At 43.9% G+C, this 23,941-nt stretch overlaps 1 protein-coding gene across 3 annotated transcripts in view; it reads right to left on the reverse strand.

The window, feature by feature from the left end:
* The window catches only part of nkd2b (NKD inhibitor of WNT signaling pathway 2b), a 35,787-nt gene that overhangs the window by 2,944 nt on the left and 8,902 nt on the right, over positions 1–23,941 (reverse strand). For 2 of the 3 annotated variants that reach the window (XM_086114706.1, XM_086114705.1), the window contains exons 4-7: positions 2,507–2,567; positions 1,681–1,793; positions 768–863; positions 451–586 (exon numbers count right to left, since the gene is read on the reverse strand). In XM_086114706.1, the coding sequence (XP_085970832.1) occupies positions 451–586; positions 768–863; positions 1,681–1,793; positions 2,507–2,567 (406 nt within the window). The remainder of the gene's footprint in view (positions 1–450; positions 587–767; positions 864–1,680; positions 1,794–2,506; positions 2,568–23,941) is intronic. The other variant, XM_086114707.1, reaches the window with a different exon arrangement.

Genomic DNA, 23,941 nt, shown 5'->3' on the forward strand with positions numbered 1-23,941 from the left:
GGCGAGGGCCACATTTTAGTTACCGTTTCACTTGGAGGGCCGTTATGACAGAAACCATAGAAGAAGTCAAGAATAACTGTAGATTCAACTATTGTTCAAGTTACTATCATGAGGGATTTGGTAACAAGAAAATGCTTAGAATATATCTCTTATTTATTACATGTGAAAATTAATTTTGGTAGACGTTAATTTTAGAAAGGATCATGGTAGTTGACTGCTTTCGCGGGCCACATAAAATTATGTGGCGGGCCAGATCTGGCCCCCGGGCCTTGACTTAGTTGTGCCTGAATCTGAACTGAAGCTTTGCTGCATGCACCCAAGTCAGTCAAGTAAACTACTACATCATTAGTGACTCCAAAACAACAAACAATAAGTAATAATAATTCTGACAATTTTATGCTAGTACACTTTGACAATATCCTGTTCCAGGATGACAAATATTTGCCCAACCTGTTTCTCTTTTGTGGCATTTCGGCTCCGGAGTGACAGTCAGCTTGACACGCAGCGTCTTGTTTTTATGATGGCAGGAGTGATTGACCGAGGCGTCAACTACATCATAGATGGTGTGCATCAAGCTGGACATATCCTATAATTATAATAACAGCAGAAATACAGACGTTTCGGCTAATGGTCCACATATTGGTCACTGTGATAAATCCGGTAGATGCATACACATTTTCTTCAGACGTAAACATGCCTATCCTGACTTGAAAACACACGCGCGCGCACACACACACACACACACACACACACACACACACACACACCTCCTTTGTCACTTTGCCACTGTTGTCAAAGTCGTAAAGTGTGAATATCCATTCCTGGCGGTTGTCATCCTCCACAGAAACATCACACTCCAAGTCCTGCACATACATCAGATTATGATAATGACTTATTTCTAATAAGGATGCACATCATTTGTGCTCATTGGTTTTTCATGATGTTGTCCGAGAGGTGTTCGTTCATACTTATTTGCAATCCGCACACGTTTGGGTAAACAGCTTTAAAATGATACACTATATGCCACAAGAGGGCAGCAAAATATCTACAACTTAGGGGCAGGGGAGCCATTGCCCTCAGCATGGTTAGCGCTCTCTTGTATTCATTTGACATTAGAGACGTTCATTCCAAAAACATCTTCGTGTTTCCATTCTTACATGTTACCAAGTGCTGTAGCAAATAGTTGAATGGAAAACCTCAAAACAAACTCTTTCTTGAGCCACCAACTTCTGATACTAGCTGTGATTTAATCATAGACAAAAAATGCGCAACATCTGCTTTCCTGTAGGCCTGGTGGAGGAGCTGTGTGAAAAAGGCAGCGTACATTTATGAGCGATGGGTCTCTCAGGAGAAGCAGCCCTTTATGACTCTCTAATGTCTTTTTCTCACGTGCGATCAGGACTGATCACTAAAGCATTTTAAAGACGGAAGCCAATCCTAAATTGTAATTTGTTCTGGAGCGGTATACTGTACGGACACATGTACAGGCACCCACAATTATATTGATTCTTCCTGTCAAGCGTTTTAACTGGAGAAACACAGAAGTGGTGCTCAAATAAGGCTGCGGCATCAGCCCACGTTGGTTTGATTTGAACCTTCTTCTCTTTGCATTCCTATTGCTCCCCCCCCCCAATAAAATAGTGACCATCAGATATGTTAACTGTCGCAATGAAGACTTACGTCCAGATTGATTTGTTTTTTCCCGCTCGCTTTCATTTCTCGCTCCCTGTCCTCAGCGTGAAGGTACTGAAGGTGGTTCTCGCATCCCTCCGGCTTCTCAGGAGGGAGAGCCACTGTCGTAAGAGACACACATACGAGACACATTTTACAGTTTTTTTTTTTTTGTAAATGGAAGAAGGTATATGTTGCCAGAAAGCATTGAAAATCTTTTTTCAATATATACAGCTGGGTTGCAAAAAAAAAAAAAGTGGACTTTTCACAACTCAAATACAAGAGTCAACATGAAATTTTAGTCATGAAATGATCTGAATGAATCGTGACATAATAATAATTCTACATCCTTTTCTATCGCGTCCTCATTCGTTGCACACCATCGGATGTTTGAGACTTCATTGTACCTAACATGCATGTCTTTTGAAATGTGTAAGGAAGCCGTAATACTGTTAGAACACCAACACACGCACGGAGAGAAGATGGCCAGATTCGAACAAATGACATCTTGAATGCGAAGCGAAACTACTAGCTATTTGTGCTAGCGGTACTGTTATTGTCAGTCCAACACATTGCTCATCAATGAATAGATTACTCCTCTGATATCATTCATTCACCTCTCCTTTTAATATGACTTAGATTTCAAAAACACTTCTTCTTGAAATTATTACAACCCTAATTTCATATTATGACGTTCACGTAGTGTAATTTTCCCCCTTCCAGCATGCCCCTAATTCTCCTTTACCTATCGGTATATAATAGTCCAGCCTGGAATTGTAAAAAAAAAAAAATTAAATTCACTTGGATTTTATCCAGCGAGTCCTTTCCAACTTACCCTCAAGGGGGCAGTGTTGTTCTGCGAGGTGTCCGGTTTTCATATGCCCATTTGGAAACTCCTGGGAGGAGAAGAGGAAGATCAGAGAACTAAGTGAATCTACAGTTCAGACCCCAGACACAGAGAAAATAAACATTTCAGGCAAAAACATTTCCGAGTCAGATGTGTGCAAAAAAAAAAACAAACGGCCTACACGGATGGTGCGGCCAAACACTTTGAAACGTGCATCACGCTGATTGAGTTTCACTGCCTGGGATACAAGCAAGCGCAGCCAAGAAGAATAAGATTACCCCCAAGTCTTCAAACGGACACTTGCATCCATTTAAAAAACGAAACAAACAACAACCCCCAAAAACAAAGCTTAAATTAGGATGCATTTCTGCGATTCATCTTGTGAGCGCTCGCTTGGTTCTCACACAAAAAATAAATAAATAAATAAAAAAGCAAGGAGAGCTTGATGAATGAATGAAAGAAGCTCAAAGTTAGAGGAAGTTTGGTTACAAAGCCTGTTCAAAATTCAGAGCAACTCGTGTATTTTCTTTGAAACTGAGGACAATAGCCAGATGGACATTTCCTTATTCCTTTATTTTGTAGTTTCAATTAAGCGCAAGACAAAAGAGATGGAAGGGGCACAAGGAAGGAGTGCTTCCATATGGGAATAATCCACTTCCTACACAAACAGAACCTCGCCACATGTGTTAATGCACACAAGCGCACGCGTGGACGAGCGCGCACAATTTAATGATGCCGGGATTGTGGAAACAATGACAATTAAATGCAGCACAAGCCTTAAGAGGCAAGAATTCAAACAACAAATGATTCATCTTATTTACGTCATGTTCGCTCCTCTGAGCTGCCGCTGCACTTTGAAATCAAATCTGAAGGAGGCCCACCGCAAGGAAGCAAATAAAAAACAGATAGATGCTCGGGGAAAAACAAAACAAAAGAACTGCATGTACTGCATGTGAGTCTCAACATCTGCATGCGTTTAGGTGAAGGACCCCCCCACCCCCGGTCCCCACCACGACCACCCTTTCTCGCGTCTCCCTTCCTCCCCTTCCTCTCTTTCTCAGAGTAATGACAATAGCAGGGCCTGTGGTTCTATTTAACAATCGCAGAGACCGTGATTACTCCCCACTTCACAGGACGAGTCCTCCAGGCTCTAATTTAGCCCCGACCTTCACCACTGTTGGGGGTGGCGGGGGGATAGCGAAGCAATCGCGTCTCAGGGTCAAGGTTTTTGAACGGCCGCTGCAAATTGGCCCCATGAGATTTTTGGGGAGAAAACAGCAAAACGATTGGGAGTGAAGCCTTGGGGGAGGTTAAGCGGGAACGCGAAGGAGTGGGGAACGGGAGAGAGAGGCAGGAAGTACAAAGTGAACGCACAAAGGAGGAAAAGGGATGATAAGAAGAACAAAGATGGGAGAGGACCAGATACCGCAAGAGGATGTGGTTTGCCTAACAGTTGGATAGATAGGAACTATCGAATATTTTAATGAGACCCCCGCCGAAGAACTGGAGGAGGGTTTTTTGGGGGGGGGGGGGGGGGTTGTGCCTTTTTCAGGCCTTAAAACTCAAATGTTTGAAAATAAACAGAAAAGTCCATTTAAAACGCTGTTAGAATGTCCGGCGGAGTTACTCACTAACATTATAAACAATTACAAAACCGCGTATATACTCTTGCATTCATTTAAAATGACCGTTCAAAACATTGTCTTTTACAGACTCTTTTCTTCCAAGCTTGCTGCCATCATTTCGAGGGTGTGAAGTTAAAATTGGTACATATGCATGTCGTGTTGTTTATTTGTTTTGTGTGTATTTGTGATTTGCTATTTGCAGATAAAGGATGGATGGATGGAATTCACCTGAAAACTATGGACCTGAAAAAAGGACCTATGTTGAATTGAATGGAGGAGCTTCTTCTTGACGGGGCTGTTGTGTTATTACAGTGACATTCGCTTTTGGCCTGGCATGATGTTATTGCATTTTTCATCTTTTTTTTACAGGTCGGTGTGCACATGGGACTATGTTGACGTGAAAAAAAAGCTTTCAGTTCTTACTATTTTGTTGGGTAAATGAATGCCCGAACGAAAGGTGGCACGAGAGGAAAAGTGAGTTGTTCTGCAGCTCAAAGACACACGCGCTAAAGCATCAAACGCTTGTACCCTTGAGAGGTGGATTGCCACGAAACAAACAATAAAGCCAATTAAAATTGAGGTTGGAGGAGATGTAACGTCTCACTGATTGAGGCCCTTTGCAAAGTACTGCACCCCGGCAGCTCCTCATTACACCCGCGGAGGGTGCTCATGAGAGAGCAGACCCGCGTCTGACCGCAGTCTGCAGTTTACCATCTACACACATGGCATCTCCAACCACATCGTCAGCCACATGTGTCATGAACCGCCTTGTGGCATCTCGCCGCTGCCATTTATTCCTCCATCAGCTCGGTGGGGCGACGCAAACAAGTCTGGGGCTTTCTTGTTTTCCACCTGCAAGCTACGATCCACGCATATTTTGAGTGAGATGACAAGCAGCGTGCGAATGACAAGGACCGACAGGACTAACTTGTAAGCAAGTGTCTTCCGAGTGCCGTGGCATAAGCGAGAGCCTGAAAAGCGTGTGATGTTTGTTCGCGCTTGCTGCGGCGACGCCTCTGCCAAGCTTCCCCACAGCTTCGGCTGGCAGACTTTCATGTGGGTTAAGGCAACCCGGGGGAAGTATTCATTGCCCCCCCCCCCCACCAAGGTGATATCAGGCATCCCCCTTTTCTACCGGCGTCCCACCCATCCTCCCGCTGCAAAACAGTACACATCTTTGTTCTTACATCCCACCCCCTTACCCAGCTCCACCGCTTAAAACGCATACCCGTAGTCTTCCTTCAAAGCGCATGATGTGCAGAACACGTTTTGATGTGCAGACACACGCACGCACACACACAAAAACAGTCGATACTCGGACGAAAGATTGCCGAAACAGTTCCGCTGGCCTTAGGGGGTATGATTTACAGCAACATGCATACTGTGTGTATCCAAGTCCAAACATACTGTAGGCTGGAGAAGAAAAAAAAAACAACAACAACAGGATATCTTCAAAGGCTTCCTCATATTTTCCAGTCAATGCGGCTTTCTGAAATTATGCAATTAAGATCCACACAACTTGGACAGTGCAGCTCATCTTCCCTTGCCCGAACAAGATCTTGTTTGTTTGTTTGTTTATTGAACATAAAACATATATACAGTAATAATTTGACAGAAAATAAGGTAGATAAAAAAAGAAAGAAATCAATCTTCATACAACACAGTTATTATGTTCAAGGGAGTAGGAAGAAGTAAAAAACTTATCTAGTCCTACCCCGTTATGTGATTGTATCTAATAAATCATTTTTATATCAATCAGAAAAGAAAAAAGTAAGAAGAAAGAAGTCTCCATTAAGGCTCATACTTTACCCTTAACCGTGATATTTTTACAACTTTTGGTTTGTATCGGGATTATATACTTCCACACCCTGACACTCTTGTGTCAATTTTCTCTTAAATTCATAATGGATATTTATATACCTTTCTCTATTTATCAACTTAGTTCTGATTTATCATTATATTTAATGTTTTGAATTTATCATTTTAACTCTGATTGATGTAGGTTGTTTGTACTATTTTTTTGAATTTGTTTTTGAACTCAGCAAGCGATTTACTCATTTTCAGGTCCGTTTCGAGATTATTCCACAGATTAACACCTTTGATAGATACACTTCTTTGCTTGATGTTTGTTCTTGTTTTGAGTTTTTTGAATAAGTTGGTACCTCTTAAATCATAGCTGCTTTCTCGAATTTCGAAAAACTTCTGAATGTTTTGGCAGAGCAGGTTATTGTGTGCTTTGTACATTAATTGGGCGATTTTAAAGTCAACCAGGTCATAAAATTTCATCGTATTTAATTTGATAAATAGTGGATTTGTGGGTTCCGTATATTTTGATCTATTAATAATTCGAATTGCTTTTTTTTGTAGGTTGAGAATAGGGAGTGTGTTTGTTTTGCAGGCATTTCCCCATATTTCCACACAGTAGGTCATATATGGTAATAATAATGAAGTGTATAATGTGTACAAAGATCTCTTATTTAGCACTTCCTTGGTTTTGTAGAGGATCCCTACGGTTTTGGCTATTTTTCTTTTTACGTTATCGATATGTGGCTTCCAACATAGTTTTGAGTCTATTACTAATCTCACTCTATTACGATCTCACTCATTTCCTCAAAAGTGTCGAAGGTGACCCATACTTTAAGTCACCTGACACCTTAAGGAAGGGCGCCAAGGGAAATCCTTGAAGCCTTTCAGCGAACCCATCGTGTGTGATGGGGGGGGGGGGCTAATTGCTAACGGAAACATGGCTCCGGTGGTGTCAGCGTAAAGAAAGGAACACCGCTTTGTAAACATTCGGCGTAGTCGTCACCGGGAGATGAAACCGGAGAGCGCCGGAGGCCAATGAGGAATAAAAGACCTCCACTACGGGAGAAACTAACCCGGCCTTGACTCAAAACCAGATGTAAGTGTTTAAACTGAAGAGAGCCAGTGGAGGCAAAGATGATTGGGGGGAGGTAGAGGGTTGCAAAACGCTCTTGCAAGACGGTAAAAGAACAATGAATAGATGGCAGATATGCGGGCCCGCGTTCTCGGTGGTTCAGCCTCGAGCCCTCGTCAGGGTAATTATGGTGGGTGAGTCAACACAGAGCACTGGCCTCAGCGAGTATTGAATGGCAGTCGCACTGAACCTCAAAGCCTGAATGCAATCCGTGACGTTGCTTGCTTCGGATGCCGAGGAGAATTTTCTCATTGGAAATTGGAGTTCAAAAGATCCGTACAAGTCTTTCAAAAGGTTCAGCAGTAGGAATTGGAATCTATCCGGTTCTTTTTGAAAACCCAGTAATTCAATTTCTCTGAATTGTTTACCCGCCTGACGATTTTGGTTATCAATTTTTTTTCGACCTCACAATTGAGTAATGGCGGCCCGGTGGTCCAGTGGTTCGCGCTTTGACTTCACAGTGCAGAAGTAATGGGTTCGATTCCAGCTCTGGCCGTCATGTGTGGAGTTTGCATGTACTATACTCCCCGTGCCTGCGTGGGTTTTCTCCGGGTACTGCGGTTTCCCCCCCACATTCCAAAAACATGCATGGCAGGCTGATTGAACACTCTAAATTGTGTGGATGTGAGCATGGATGGTTGTTCGTCTCTGTGTGCCCTGCGATCGGCTGGCAAGCGGTTCAGGGTGTCCCCCGCCAACTGCCCGAAGACAGCTGGGACAGGCTCCTGCACCCCCCGCCACCCTTATGAGGATGAAGCGGATCGGAAAATGGATGGCTGGACAAATGAGTGATGTCAGATGCAAAACGTGTGGTGTGGTTACAACATGGCAATTTAATTTCATCAAAGAAAAGGAAATCAATCAGAAAACAAAGTGGCTTCATTCTCGGCAAATCCCATTCCTATTCATTACTGGTAATAGTCCATCCCCCATTATCTCAGACAAAAAATCATTAGCGCTCACATTAGCGTTCAATCAATCTACCATGCATGATTTTAGAATGCGCGAGGAAACCAACGCATGCAAACTCCACACAGGAAGGTCAGGGCCAGATTCGAACGCATGACCTATGCACTGTGAGTCGGACATGCTAACCAGTCATCACCGCGCTGCCTTACTGGTAATTAATACATCTAAAGAATAAGGACCTCAGGTTTTACCTTTAATGACAGATTCTTACACTACTGTTCTGTCTGACATCATACATGCCAGCACTTTGAGCGTTGTGAAGTTCCGCGGGCATTCAGCTTCAGAGATTTCACCGCATTAAAATAAAAAGGAATGCGTGGCGAGTGTGTGTAAGCTGCTTTGAAGTGTCAGTCAACATGCAGGTCAGTTATGGAATTTGAAATAGACGGGAATTTAATGGGGAATTTTATCAATGCGTCAGTTTGCCGTGACATGTCTTTCCCTGAATGCCATCGAGATGAGAACAGAACACCGTGCTGTCATCTGGCCAAGCTCCATGTGGCCGAGATATGACTCTCATAGGCCAGCAGGACTCTGTTTGAGGTCAAACAGGAGGCAGAACCTCTCCCTTGGCAGGACATGAATCACAGGGGGGTGAAGCCTCTTCGGTCCTTGTATAACAACAGCTGTGTGTGTGCGAGTGTGTGTGTGTGTGTGTGGGGGGGGGCTTTTGATGAGAATGCTTAGCCAATGACATAAGTGCACCTAAACCACAAAAGTCACCTGCTCCTCTACAATTGAGAGATCTTCTAATACCACCGCCGCCCCTCCCTTGCCCCAACCTGATTATCCTTTCACTTTGATTTGACCTGCCTGGACGGCATGAACAAAGATTAGCACTGCTAGCTGGCCACTGCGCGTCTGTCAACGATGGTGTAATCAGCTCTGTTTCATTAAAGCCAGGGTTGATAGCAACGTGATGTAATGGAGGACCTTTTCTCAGCTGTCGCACAAGCGGCGGTCACTGCCGCGACTCAGAATCCATGCGTCTCATTCCACTGAGTCGTGTTAGGTGTGAAATAGCAGTTCACTGTGTTATGTATTTGATGAACAAAAGGAAAGTCGTTGCACTTAAAATTGTAGCTGATTTGTCCTCACTGGGCTAAGTCACTTAAAAGTTGTGTACAGTACAGTGCAATAGCATTGCCGTTATAATGCGTTCCAGACGCTCAAATATTTTGGGGGTGAATTTCATTGCATCATATGCTTCTTGAACTGAACCATACCATATTGAATCGTATTCCTACTCAGTCAAACAGAATCAAATCAGTCCACTTTCAAATCAAACAGTCCTTGAATTGTTTTCCACTGGCTGCATGCCCAATTATTTTTCTTGGTTTATGATTGACACACCTTTAATGGAGCATTCATTCATTCATTCATTTTCCGATCTGCTTATCTTCACAAGGGTCGCGGGGGGGGCTGGAGCCTGTCCCAGCCATCTTTGGGCAGTAGGCGGGGGACACCCTGAACCGGTTGCCAGCCAATCGCAGGGCACACAGAGACAAACAACCCTTCACACTCACACACACACACACCTAGGGACAATTTAGAGTGTTCAATCAGCCTGCCATGCATGTTTTTGGAATGTGGGAGGAAACCGGAGTACCCGGAGAAAACCCACGCAGGCCCGGGGGGAACATGCAAACTCCACACAGGGAGGCCGGAGCTGGAATTGAACCCGGCCGGTACCTCTGCACTGTGAGGTCGACGCGCTCCGCCTTAATGGAGCATATTCACACTATATTTCATGGTCTATTCATTCACTGTGGTTTAGATTTCAAGTCAGGTTTTTTTATTTATTTACATATACCGTTTACATGTATGTGGGTGCATTCATGCCGCCCTATGAATTTCAATGATGCCAAGCTCACAATGCGTTTTTGCAGTTTCCCCAGTAATAATTTCATTTCCTTGCTCAATTTGCGCACAGATTTACCGCCTTTACCTTCAAATAAAATTGCCCTTTTGGAACATGTGTATGAACATATTACAAGTGCAGGACATTAAAAAATGTTTTTAGTCTCAACGGTTCTCTCCATACATTACTCTGTCGCACTTTTGATAACTTTGTTCACTCATCAAAGAATGCGTTTTCCGGAAGAATGTACAAAGAAACCATCAGGAAGACAAACAGGACACCCTGTGAGCACATGCACCTCGTGAAAGAAGGAGGTGCCAGGCAACAAACAGAACAGGCGCTTGGCCTCAAACAGGATGTGCCTCTGTTTGTGACCTCCATGTGAAATTCTGTAAGCTCCCGCGCAGGCCTCTGGCTCTTAAGTTCAGCCAATGGGGACCGCATCCAGGCCGATAAAGCTGAACAGATTTGTTCCACATTCCACAGGCCCTTTAAACAACACAGAAGACCTCAGACTGCCAGGTTGAGGCTGAGCTGGCGTGGACACAAATCCCACGAGGGCCTGAAGGGACTCCACCTCTTATAAAAGTCCTGCGGAGACTCACTTGTCTTGTTTTGAAGGGTTTAGAGGAAACTCCTCTTCAATTAAGTTGTCTGCCACTCACGGGAAAAAAAGGGAGGATGTGATGCATATTCCAGGGCTCAGCGGGTGAAACAGCTTTGAAAACAAATCCCCAAACGAGCAATCTCACCTCGAAGGGCGGTTGGGAACACTGACCTATGAAACCCTGATATGAGGATGCCTGCCAGCAGAGGTGGGCATTCCGTCACTAAGGGATGCCCATTTTGCTGACAATTGACGGGAAACTAAAAAAAAAATTAAAAAAAAAAAAAGAGGAGAGGGAGAAGAAGGAGAAGAAAAAGAAGAAAAACTAGCAAAAGTGGACGCAGACCATGAGCATTAACCCTTTCATCGACCCTATAAGCCAGTGGTGTCAAACATACAGCCCGCGGGCCGGAACCGGCCCCCGAGGGGGTTCAATCAGGACCGCGGGATAATTTAAAAATGAAAAAATGCATAAAAGACATGGAATTAACGTTTTAATAAGATGCAATTCATGTATTATCCGCTAGGGGGGACACTGTTTTCTCTTTAGTTTGTAAAGTGTAGGCGGTAAATGAAATGTAGGTACATTTCAACATTTTCCTCATGTTCTTGTTCTTCGCTATATCAAAACAAAGGAAATACATGATATTTTGGTTATTTATAGCGGAGTATGGTATAATTTTAAAGGTCTGGCCCACTTGACATTGACCAAGGCCGTAGGCGGCCCACAATATGAAATTAGTTTGACACCCCTGCTGTAAGCTGATAGCATGGTCATCTGTCCACTGCAGTAACCACTGTCCCTGAAAGGGTTAAAGGCATGAGTGGGTGGGCAAGCTATTTAGATTAGATTTTCCTGAGTGAATGGCAGAAATGTACTCCATTTACTATTTTAATCACATTTGATTTTTCAGCTGTTGGACTATGACGTGTTGGGTTTTTTTTTTTTGTTTGTTTGGGTTTTTTGGTGGGGGCGGGGAGTGACTGTCAGACTGGTGGAACACTCGCTGAAATTTACCAACACTGATGATGGAAGTGCAGTTAAAGACGGATGACGATGGCGGACGGGTACCCAGGCCGCTGATGGATGACAAATGAAAGACCGGCAACATTTTGCAAAATGCCACCTCTGCTAAAGGGTGTGATAACATCATACGGTAGCGGTGTGACATAGTACAACCAACCACAAAGAACAAGTGCTAGAGGGCAAAAACAAGTTTTTGTTCTTTCTGTCCAATTCCCATTGTTGCACGGAAATTACAATTCTGTGACAGCCAGCTATCTCAAGTATCTTCGTACCTATCCATCGTGTTCCACGATGGTTGAGATTTGTGCTACCACACTGAAACATGACTCCAAAAGTCTCCATCTAAAGGATGTCGGCACACCAACATATGGCACCCTTTTTGCTTTTTGAAATTTAATTGTATTGCAGGTCAAACTCATTTTTTTGTGGGCCACATTGCAGTTACCCTTGCCCTTGGAAGGCCGTTACGCTTGAAACTATATAAAGAAGTCAAGGATAACGGTTTATTCAACTATTGTTTACGTTACTGTCATGAGGGGTTTGGTAACAAGAAAATGCTTATCTATTTACATTTGAGATTGTGAAATTTTGCTCCAGATTTTAGCAAGCATCATGGAAGTTGACATGTTTGATTTGCTTTTGCGGGCCACATAAAATGATGTGGCGGGCCAGACCTGGCCCCTGGGCCTTGAGTTTGACACCCGTGCTGTAAGCAAACAATCATTCACACTCACAGGCAATTCAGAGTGCTCAATGAACCTAACATGCATGTTATTGGAATGTGGGAGGAAGCCAGAGTGCCTGCGCAAAACCCACACAAGCACAGGGAGAACATGCAAGGAATTCTGGAGCAGAGATTGTTACCCCAACCTCAGAACTAACCACTACCGCACCGTGCCGCCCAGGGCTGTGAATCAATTGCAAAATGATATGTGCATAAATAATCTCAGAATCTTTACGGTGCTTTCCTGAGTCTTTTGATCTCATCGCCATACAAACAGCAAAGAAGGCATGCGCGGCGTGTCTGATTTTTCCATTGGCCGTTACGCTACACCCTTATGAGCTCTCCCTGGAAAGAAGTGTGACGTGGCGATTTTATTTGAGTTATAAAATTTTAGGGTGACTGAATGGTGAATTACTATTGTTCAAAATGGATCGAGATATTGGCGGCCCGGTAGTCCAGTGGTTAGCACGTCGGCTTCACAGTGCAGAGGTACCGGGTTCGATTCCAGCTCCGGCCTCCCTGTGTGGAGTTTGCATGTTCTCCCCGGGCCTGCGTGGGTTTTCTCCGGGTGCTCCGGTTTCCTCCCACATTCCAAAAACATGCATGGCAGGTTGATTGGACGCTCTAAATTGTCCCTAGGTGTGAGTGTGGGCGTGGATGGTTGTTCGTCTCTGTGTGCCCTGCGATTGGCTGGCAACTGATTCAGGGTGTCCCCCGCCTACTGCCCGAAGACGGCTGGGATAGGCTCCAGCACCCCCCGCGACCCTAGTGAGGATCAAGCGGTTCGGAAAATGGATGGATGGATGGATCGAGATATTTAAAAAAAAAAACAGTACTATAAAAGAGTATAGTGTCCATTGTGAGTTATTGATGCCCCACCCAAAAAGTTTACAATATATATAATTAATTTATACCCTACATAAATCATTTCAACATTAATCTTGAAAATGAGTTCCTTACTGCTGATTTTATTTTGAAAAAAAGACATCGGAGGTGTGAGGATGCGGCTGTAAATGTCGTCTTCTCATCGTGTGAGAATTGCCGATGGCTACTCTCTTTTTAGCTGACGCTTTGGTGGCATCTTTTACAAATAGCAGAAATATACGGCAATAGTTGTGAATCGACAAGTTTTCGTTGTTGTTGTTGGGGTTTTTTTGCATTTTTTTTTTGCAAATACCTGCGGTTAGATTCCACAAAAAGAAAAGCGAACGGGGAAACCACAAGTAGATGGGGGTTCATTGTGTTCTAGTTTTCACAGCACCAAAGTGGTTGGTGTGCCACAAAATGTTTTCACATAAAAAACACTGCATCTGTGGGATGCTCAGAGCACTGTTGTCTGTCAGCGGTAGTCACCAAGGATTTGTAAGCACCCTCATCAGCCTCTGCTACGTTTCAACACGATCACTCTCACCCGTAAAGACACTTGCGGTTGTACGTGTCAGGTTCCCAGCTGTCTGTCTTGGAACGGAGATGTCAGTTGTAATTGCTCTCACCTGCGAGATAAGCGCCGACACCACTGTTTTCCCCACTTGTTTTGTTAAACTGCGTGGGATTCCAGCCTCGGCGCTGAAAAGCAAGTCCAGCACGTTACAGGGGTGAGGCTCTGTGGTTTGGGGTGGGGGATGGGGGAGGGCTGCCACCGGGGCCACGGGCGTTACAGTGCTCCTGCGGGTGACTGAGAAATGTAAACAAACCACGAAGGGAAGGACAGCTGCATGCAGAAGAGCAGCAACAGCGCACACACTTGAGATGCTTGTCCATGAAATCCACAATGACTTTTTTTTGGGGGGGGGTGGCACACCCGCTTTTAACGGCTTGCGGGCTGCTGGATAAGCTTCCCGCAAGCTTTCCGTCCAGGGCATGCCTTCCAGTGGGATAAGAGCGGCTTCACGGTCAGAATCGCAGCTCCACAGTCCACTTGTCACTGCTCCCAACGGTTAAAGTTTACAAAGAGAGGTGCGGATCCAAAGGACCGCCGATGATGAGAGGCGCTCATGTAGCCGTGACCAATCAGCAAGTAATGTAGCATGAACACTCCATTTGGGAGGTGCACCGGGCAAACGGACACGGTCGGGTGTCCTGCAGCTTGGTGCCATGACCACATTCAACCGGCAAAAAGAGGCCACAAGGCTCAGGATCCAAGAAATAACCAAAGTAGACAACCAAAGTGTCTGATAACTGAAGAACAACAACTATAGTATTCCTGTCCATTGTGTAGGTTTGTCTGCAACCCGTACCTTGCCGTTTCTAGAGCACGGGCTCTCGACTTGCTTACGCAACTGTCCAGATTGGAATCCCAGCTACTTCATCACCACAAATTAGTATTTTGTGCATGTCCTATATTTATATTGTGGCCACGATCTAAAAAATAAAAATAAAAAACCCCATGTGATGTCTGGGACTCCAAACTCTTGAATGAATCCTGCCAACAAGTTTTGGGCAAAAATCTTCTTAACACACTTCAAGTGGTTTCCAGCACCTGTTTTGTCTCTGGTCTCACTTGGACTTGTTGAGTAACTCCCCTGACAGTCGGCGACGACTGCCAGTTTAGCGAAAGACCACAAGAATTCTTGACCCTGCAAGAACAGGCTTGATTCCAAGCTGCGAAGTTCCGCACAAGGCTGGAAGTAGACAAGAGGTCGTATCACGGTCAACGGCAAGTGTATTCTTCATGATTCGCGGGCGCAGGACGTAGTGGAGAGTCTGCCGTGTTCAGATGACGTGAAGGAATGCTTTAATTTTATAAACAAGCAAAATCTCCAAAAGTCCTCAGACTGCAATTTTTAAGTTTTATCCCATAAATATAAGGCAATGTTTTCCAGGATTCAGTGAGCCAAGGCCGCTACTTTGCGTTCGAATCTCATGGCATGCCACCAAACAGGAATTTACAGACAAATATATCGACTCAGGGTGAAATGTGGACCCGTTTAGTGGACCCCCAAGTTACTCCTCTGTTGTATGAAAGGGAACAGGGGGATACGGAAGTTATTTGTACCTTTCGCCATCAAGTACGAAATCATGTTTGCAGCAAGAAATTTTTCACTGTAGCAAAATTTATCTCAGATGTAAACACACACACAAAACGTATGTGTGTACTCTTTATTTTTATTTCAATACGTAGTACATAAATATGAGCATACACTTATTTGACATTTCATATAGCCAGTGTAGAAAGAAAAAAACGGGAAAGAAATTGCGAAATTTACGATCAGCATTCACTTTCACTTACATCAATTTCTTGCATAATGTCTTTTACTTTGCTTCCTCCATCTTTAATTTTTATTACTTTTATCCTGTCTTCAAGCGCGAATGCTTTTCTTTTCTTAACTCCTTGGTCTGCAAAGGTCCGTTTCGTAGCCATTTTAGCAATGCAACGTTCGTGCTGCGTCTGAAACTAACAACAACAAATACTTCCTGGACTGCTGTGCATGTGTAAACCAGTGTGGTGGTTGCTGTTGCAGTTTCCAAACGAAGCAGCAGAGGTTGCTGTGGAGTGCTGAGGTTGGATTAGACTTTTGCGGAAGGCTTGTTTTCGTTGTAGTGAATCTCGTGAGGCAAAAGCAGAGAAAAATATTTCATATAACGGAACAGGGGTATTTTTCGTCAGAGGGGGAGCAGAAATGTGGGAATGACTTTCATGCATGACATTTTTTTCACACTAGGGGGTATTTTTGCCCATGTAGGTTTCGTTAGAGAGGAGTTTCACTGTACACGATTTTCATGTGGCACACCTGTGGATCTCGTTCGATCTCTTGTGGCACAGTGCTTGGGAATCACTGAGACAGACAGCTAAGATGAAAGAATGAGAAGTAATGTGCAGGTCAATTACTGATGCGCCAAAGTCATCCGCCTCAACCAAATTTCTGATGAATTATTCTCAAAGGAAATTATCGGTGAGGGTGCAGGGGGGGGCGAACAGAGAGCACATGAGGATAAATGACTTTGAACTTGAAAGCCCACGTACAAAATGCGAGCCTACATTTTCAACGCGCCACCTCACCAATTTGGTGTGCCTCTGCTGGCTGTGTGTGCACTTTTGTGACCTGACAGGCAAGCTGTGTGTGCACCAAACACGCTTCCCCAGTGTGAAATTCAGGAACGCAATTCATCCATGGCAAAAGCGGAGATGAAAAGGCGATGGTGCAGAGGGCAGCTCAGCGCGGCTCCGCCTCCTTCTCAGCTTTTGCAGCGGAGCGCGCGGGGAGCTGCTGCTTTTCAAAGCCTCAATTATTGCAAACCAAGTCTATGCGGCTGCGCTTCGGGTCGGCGAGCCAGTTTGGCTGGCGTGCTCTTATCTCATCTCACTTGCTCAATCCACAAAACCGAGTGAGTCTGGTTGTGCAGAAAGTCTGGAGGCAGTCCACTTAAAAGCACAAAGTGAGACGCTCTTGAGTATTGATAAAAGCTCTTGAAAGCCTGGAAAAGAAGCAGGAGGTGGTGATGTGCGAGAGGGGCTTAAAAGCTATGAGATAATCAGGTTGTAACCATGATGGAGGAGTCCTCAAAGCCAAGAGCATGACACTGAGGCGGGGAGTCAAGATATTCTGATACACTGGCATTCTTGAAACGATAGGATCGGCTGAGCCCCCATCAACTTGCAGAAGTAGGTGCTGGTTTTAGGGTATAGAGAAAGCCCTTACTCAGACTACGTTCTCAGACAGTTTTGCCCTAGACCAGGGGTCGGCAACCTAAAATGTTGAAAGAGCCATATTGGACCAAAAAAGAAAACAAAAAACAAAGATGTCTGGAACCGCAAAAAAATAAAAGCCGTATAATGAAGTAAACACATGCGGTATGTAGCTATATTAGCTAAATTAGCCTACAATCAAAATGACTACGTTGGCTACAAATACACAATGAGCCTTCATGATTAAATGTTTTTTTTCCCTGCAGTGCATCTTGCAGTGCAGGGGTGCCCAACCTTTTTTGACCGAAGATCTACTTTTCGATCAACCAGCCTCACGAAATTGACCAGTTACCGCACGCGCGCATACGCACACACTTACACACGCATCCCGAGTATAATATTTATTCTACAAATTTTAACAACATTGGAAAACGTTAAGAAAGTTTGTGTCATGTTTGTCCTCCTACAGAAACCATATTAAAATATATTTCCCTCTCCCATCTTTTTCCATTTTCAAACATTTTTGAAAAAGCTTCAGAGAGCCACTAGGGTGGCGCTAAGGAGCCACATGCGGCTCCGGAACCGCAGGTTGCCGACCCCCGCCCTAGACCTTCACTTCACACAGTTCGGCAAGATACTTGTACAATTATTATTCCTCGTTAGTGTGATTTGAAAAGAAGTCTTCCAACAGATTGCCTATCCCAGCTGACTTTGCATGAGGGGCAGGGTGCAATCTGAACTAGTTGCCAGCCAATCTAGGGGCATGTACAGTATAGACAAACAACCACTCACATACACATCTCTGGACAACTTTGATTCTTCAGTGAATTTAAGCGCCGCCACCCACTGCGCAATGCTTCCGAATCTGATTAGGACTCGATCATTACAACAAATGACAGTTGGTCATTCACCCCCCACACAGTTGCTGATTTAGCATAAGCACTCCTTGCGATGTGAACCGTGCAAGTGCGTATCGCGTTCTGCGGCTCCTCATGCAACATGTTGTACCATGTTGCTTTTTTAATCCATAAAAAGATGGAGTGTCAGTCAGGGAAGACTCAGGTTGCTACAGGAGGAGGACATGGGCAAGAATAAAGAGGGGGAAAAAATAGGGATGTATATTTTATCACAAGCTTCGGCATTTCATATGAAAGGGTAATTATGGTTATGTATTTTTGTAAAACACCGTGCGTACTGTATACACTGTATTTCTATCGCTTGGAATCACGTGGTGGTTGGATGTGTCTCACTCACTAATAACCAGGGGGAAAAAAATCCCCTGTGTGAAAGTTTCCCTGCATTTAATTTGCAAAGTCGCCAAATTGTGCAACTGCAACTCAAATTATGAATTGGCCACTCCTGAAATCGTGACAGGACCCTGCACACTGCGCGAGCGTTGCGTGGAGTTCCGCTGCATCGCTCGGTGTGTGGCGGTCCTACCATGCAACTTGCCCTAAACTCCACACAGGAAAGCTGAAGCTGAGATCCAAACCCAGAAGTAGACGTGCTCACAATTACACCACCCTGTTGGCTTCCGGAAGACTACTTCTGCCCAAACAATCCTAATTATTTCTATTCAGCATTTGCCCCGAAAAGAACTAATGACTAACAAGTACAGGTGACTTGAAAGCCTGCCAATAATGTTTAAGTTCGACTGTACATGAAGTGGAATTTGTACTGGTACAGTTACACAGTTACATTCAGACACCTATCAGGTGCTTTAAATTTCTACATGGATTATAATCTTTTCCTTTTGGAATATGTTTCTGTTGTTTTTTCCCAAGATATACACTTTTTTTTCCCTTTTTTTTTTGAAGAGTGCACTTTCCTTGTGGAGCACCTCCTGTGAAGAAAATAGTGTCCGTGAAAGGCTCTCAGTGAGGGGCCAGGCATCCTTCACGGAGAACTGCTGTTTATTTAAAATGAGCCTTTAGGTAAACAAGTTACACGGCGCACAGGGCTAGGTCAGCTTTTGAAGTGGACGGGCCTCAGGAAAGAAATGGGGGCTGGGTGGGGGGCTTCAGAGGAAATGAGAACAGAGACTTCATTCAGCGCGGTTTCATCATCTCCATATACGTGCACTAACAGAACACAGACGTTTTCTGGTCTTTTAATATCTCATCAGAACCTCTGTGTTCTACTTCTGAACATGAGAGCAAAGTCCTCCTCATTCAAATCCTTTGTATGGGGTAAAAAAAAAAAAAAACACTTCCTCTTAATGAAGAGTACTGAGGGTAGCAAGTTTGCCGTCCCTCCTCCTACCCTCCCAAACACCCCCGTTTGGAAAGATTCAATGTGATGTGCAGAAAGCGGGCCAGGCCTGCACTGTCTGCAGCAGCCCGTTTCCAAGCTTTGAAGCCGCTCGAGTGTTTCGACAGCTAACCACTTTCAGATGGGACTGTGGCATTTTATGAGCCGAGTAAAAGCGATACCTACACATGTGGAAGCTTGGGGTCCCAAAGAGGGGGGTGGGCTCCGAGCAAGAGAAGAGCATTACTAACTCCTCCAGGATTTCAAATGTGGGGATCTTTCCTTTCATCAGTCTTATGGCATCATGTATGAAAATAGAGGGTGGGAGGATGGACATCAGTGTTCAAGGGCTCATAGTGAGGAGAAAAAAGAAATGACAGTAGGGCTGTGCGCCCTCCACTTGTCTTTTTACATTTTCTGAGTTAAGTTGACAGGAAGTCGAGGGGTTTGTGGCGTGTGTGGTTTCATTCTTCCAACCTAGCAGGGTGTCTGTCAGCTTCAGGAATGTGGACCAAGGATGAAGTTTCGAAGCATTCGGTGAACTGTCTGAGGTTTTTTTTTCTTTTTTTTTTTCTTCTAAATCCAAGAATAACAAAGTAAAGTGGTTGTAACATTCCAACGGGAAAGAATTGGATGCGCATTGCATCACAATGTGAAGAGTTACATGACAAGCTGAAAAAAAAAGTAATTGCATACTAAATGCTGCTGTAATGGCACTGCAATTTATGTCCTTGACAAGCAACAGAAAACGTCAAACGCAAGCTTTAGGACGAACAATGTAACGTGCTCTTTTAGTACCCCCGACCCCTCCGCCACAAGAATCCATTGTGAAATATACAGTATGTCAGATTGCAGTCTGACCTCTGACAATCTCTCCAGTTTCCATCACACTCATTTGTAGATTTTTTTTTAATCCAATAAAGGGGTCCAAGACCTTCTAAAAATAAATAAGAAGCCTCCATTTACAAATATTTAAACAGACAACATGTGGGAATGTTTCAAGCGGCCTTCGTTGTCAGTGAGCTCATCGCATGCACAGACATCACTGCAGACGGCGTGTGCGCAATTAGAAATGACCATAATAACATCGACACCACCCATTCGTGAAAAAAAGAATATACCCTTGGCTAATCCAAGGATTGCGAAATGAAGTCCACTTGGAAAAGAGCAGCACGTTTCTAAAGAAGGGGGCGGGGGACGGGGGTTTATGTGGAAACATACCTTAAACACTAAAATGTAATAAACTTTGAGTCTCACGGTGTTTTACTTGGCCGGCAGACGCAACAAGATCAAACACAGACTTGGATTCAAACACTTTTGCCAAAAATGTCAGCATTAAGCAGCGGGCTCCAGCTTCAGGTATTTTCTTTCCCCTGTCAGCTAGCAAGAGCAGCGCCCGCTAACCCGTCGTCACCGAAAGCATGCTGGGAAAATGAGGGCTACCCGCTGCCATCGACGTCCAGTCCAGTCACATCGTATGCATTTAACTCATTCAGTACCAGCCAATTCTGGACCAAGTCTGAAAAGACGTTTTAAAACGTCATTGGGAGTGAATGAGTTAAAGACACCATATAGACTGATGATGTGTTCGGGGTGGATCTTGCACACTAAGTGAGGACCATATAGGCGTGGTTGGATGAGTTTGGTGTGGAAGAACACGAACCCTGACCTCAACCCTGTATTGATAAATAATCAATTCATATATTACATAACAAGGGGTAAGACTAGATACATTTTTTTTACTTCTTCCTACTCCTTTGAACATATAATTTGTGATGATGACTATTTTCTTTTCCTTTATTATGCCTTGCTTGCCTTCATTTTTTGCCAATGTGTTGCCGTATTGTATATTTAATATGTTCAATAAACAACAAACAAACAAACAAAACCCTATCCAACATATCTACAAGAGAGATTTCCGATCTCTCAAATCTTTTCAGATTAAAATTGTGCTTTCAACCACAAAAGCATGACCAAATCCAGAATTCCCAATAGTATGAATTGTGGTTGTCTACACCAGTGATCTGCCAACCGCTGCCCACAGCATATTCGTGTGCCGAGAGAGATCAAGTCAAGTCAAGCTTTATTGTTAAATATGCTCTATGTGCAACATACAGCACAGATGAAATTACTTTCCTCTCTCAACCACAGTGCAAACATGCAGTGCATTGAAACACCCACAGCTAAAATATAAGATCATGAGGTTTGCAGCCGAAAACCATCCAATTACACAGAACTGGTCCAAAAATGATCATTTTATGAATAGCGTTTGGTTCCTCTAGCTTTGCCAGCAACCTATCGTAGCAAGCAGAACAATTAACTCTTCCACTGGATGTCAGAAGGTACAGAACTAAGTAAATTACGACATATTAACATTCGTTCAGTATGGAGTGGTGCCTTTAGAGCCGAGTTTCATTTGTTCAGTGACCATGATCATGACTCAAAACAGTCATACCTCAAACAATGTTTCCCCATTGAAATGAATGGAAAGGCCATTAATCTGTTCCAGCCGCCCCCCCCTCCAAAAAATACCCCCAAAAAAACCCTATAAATTTAAGGGGGAAATGTGTCTTTTTCAATGAGAAACATATCACTCTATAATATTGTAAATGGATATGCCTGATAGCACAATAGATATGCCTGGTAGTAGAATATTCTACTATCCTGGTGTGGTGATGACTATTTTGATGAAAGGCTACAATACTTCAGCTTATTTAAAATTAATTTATTTATAGCTCCTTTCGGTGTCTCAACTTCATATAGTGTATAATCAAACGCTGATGTCTTATCATTCTGCGCCGTGAGGCAACACATGGATGTACCCTGATGTCCGGAAGCAGCAAACGGCATAAACACCATGAAAAGAAGCGACAAGACGCGAGTGACTTCAAAGCGCCACTGACGGCACAAAGAGAAGGCGACAACTTCATTCCATGAAGAAAACATCTCTGATAATAATGAAAGTGTGCCTCTTGTCTAAAAATATTCCCTTTGCGCTGTCGGAAAACTTGACGCTGATGAGATCCTTTCATGCTTGTCGCAAGGCACATCAATTTTTTGGAATTAGTACTCAATAGATGGAAATTTTCATGCGATGGAGACATGCAAGATGAGGAATGCCTTTTAGTCCATTTTTATTTATTTTTTGCCTCATAATGAATTAAACTTGACTGTAGGACACTTATGTATCACACTATAAACATGTGGGTCAAAAGCAACTCAATGTGGGTTATGTAAAAAAGGGACCAAGCCGCTACTTAAGTCAATTTGCGGCAACTGCTTAGATTGTTTTATAAAACAGCCCCTTTTGATTACGCATACAAGACGTGGATTTGTGGCTAAATTGTAAATTAACAGCAGGAAGGAGAGATAGAAAACATGCAGGATAACGGTCCTTGAGGACCGGAGTTTGACACCTGTGCCCTGTAAGAATATCAATCTTTTTTACTTTTTGGGGGAGGGTGGAGGGGAAGGGGGGAACGGATTAGTGGCATTTCCATTCTTTCCAATGGGAAAAGATGATTTGAGATACAAGAGGTTTGAGTTACAAGCTTGGCCATGGAACAAATCGCATAGCTCAAGGCACCACCACCAATGTATTATCACAATTGCCCTTGATGATAATGCAAAGATTGCACATTGTAGTGATGTGATCTTTGTTAAGCAAGAGGTTTCAGGATCGGTATAAAACAAACAAAATAAACTGTCAAAGTCTACTTGTATTGGGACCAACCTGATTCAACATGTCGACCATCACGACTGAATGAAACAGTACGATTTTATAATTTCTCAAAAAAACAAGAACAAGTCAGACGGACACGTTTAAGATTTTTCAGCCTGGGCGGAGGTCATCGCTCTGCAGAGAGCAATTCAAAGTGTCAAAGCACGATGTTTGTGTCTTCCAGAGTGGTACAGTGGAGCTGTGTTGAAAGTATTCCAAAATACCCTCATGGACATGTAATGCTCAGCACCGGCTCTTTCCATGGGTGAGACTCACCCTCTGACTCAGAGGCGTCGCGGTGATGCTTATGTGAACGCCAGGGACATGAAAGAGCGGCTAAATAAGCAACTCGTGCTGGTGATGAGTGTGGAAGCCGCGCTGGTGATGATGTTTACACCGACTGCGTGGTTTGTATTCAGCAAATGGCAATCAACATCGGAAAAGATAAACAGACGCAGAAGTGTCGAGTGATGCACATATTGGTTGACTATTAAATGAAGGAAAGGGAAGGTGAGATGAAAAGACACGTTTGTCCCAAGAGGTTCGTGAAATTTCAGCTCGTCGCGATGTGGTTCGCAATATAAACACTGATTTGGGGTGGATTTGGTGTGAAGGGGGATTACAATAACCGACTTGGTGTAACCAGCAGATGAAGTCGACACTGCCAAGTCTGTTTTTAAAGGAAAAGTCATGACAGGTGATACTTTTCCACTCAAGTCCAGGATCATGTCAAGAATTAAACTGATATCCTTTGGAGTTGAAGTTGAAGGCATTTGTGCTCACCACCAAGGATGCATTGATACTATATGGCCTGGAAATATGCTCAGATACGAACACATTAATACCACATTATTAGTTTGACATAATTTCCAGGAAGGCGAAGTCAGAGCCACTTCACCCACGTGGAAGAACTTTGGGATAAACACGGCTCAAAACACTTTGTTCCCTGACTGGAAATTATGCTCCGCAAAAATGACAATGAACTCCACTCAGGTGGCACGGGAAGACTTTGCGCCGTGAATTGCAGTGGCAGGCGAATTGCACGTCAAGAACCAAGCCCTTTCACTGGCTCCA

The sequence above is a fragment of the Hippocampus guttulatus genome, chromosome 6, assembly GCF_054856545.1.
Source record: "Hippocampus guttulatus isolate MCC_2025c chromosome 6, RoL_Hgut_1.0, whole genome shotgun sequence".
Taxonomy (NCBI): Eukaryota; Metazoa; Chordata; class Actinopteri; order Syngnathiformes; family Syngnathidae; genus Hippocampus; species Hippocampus guttulatus.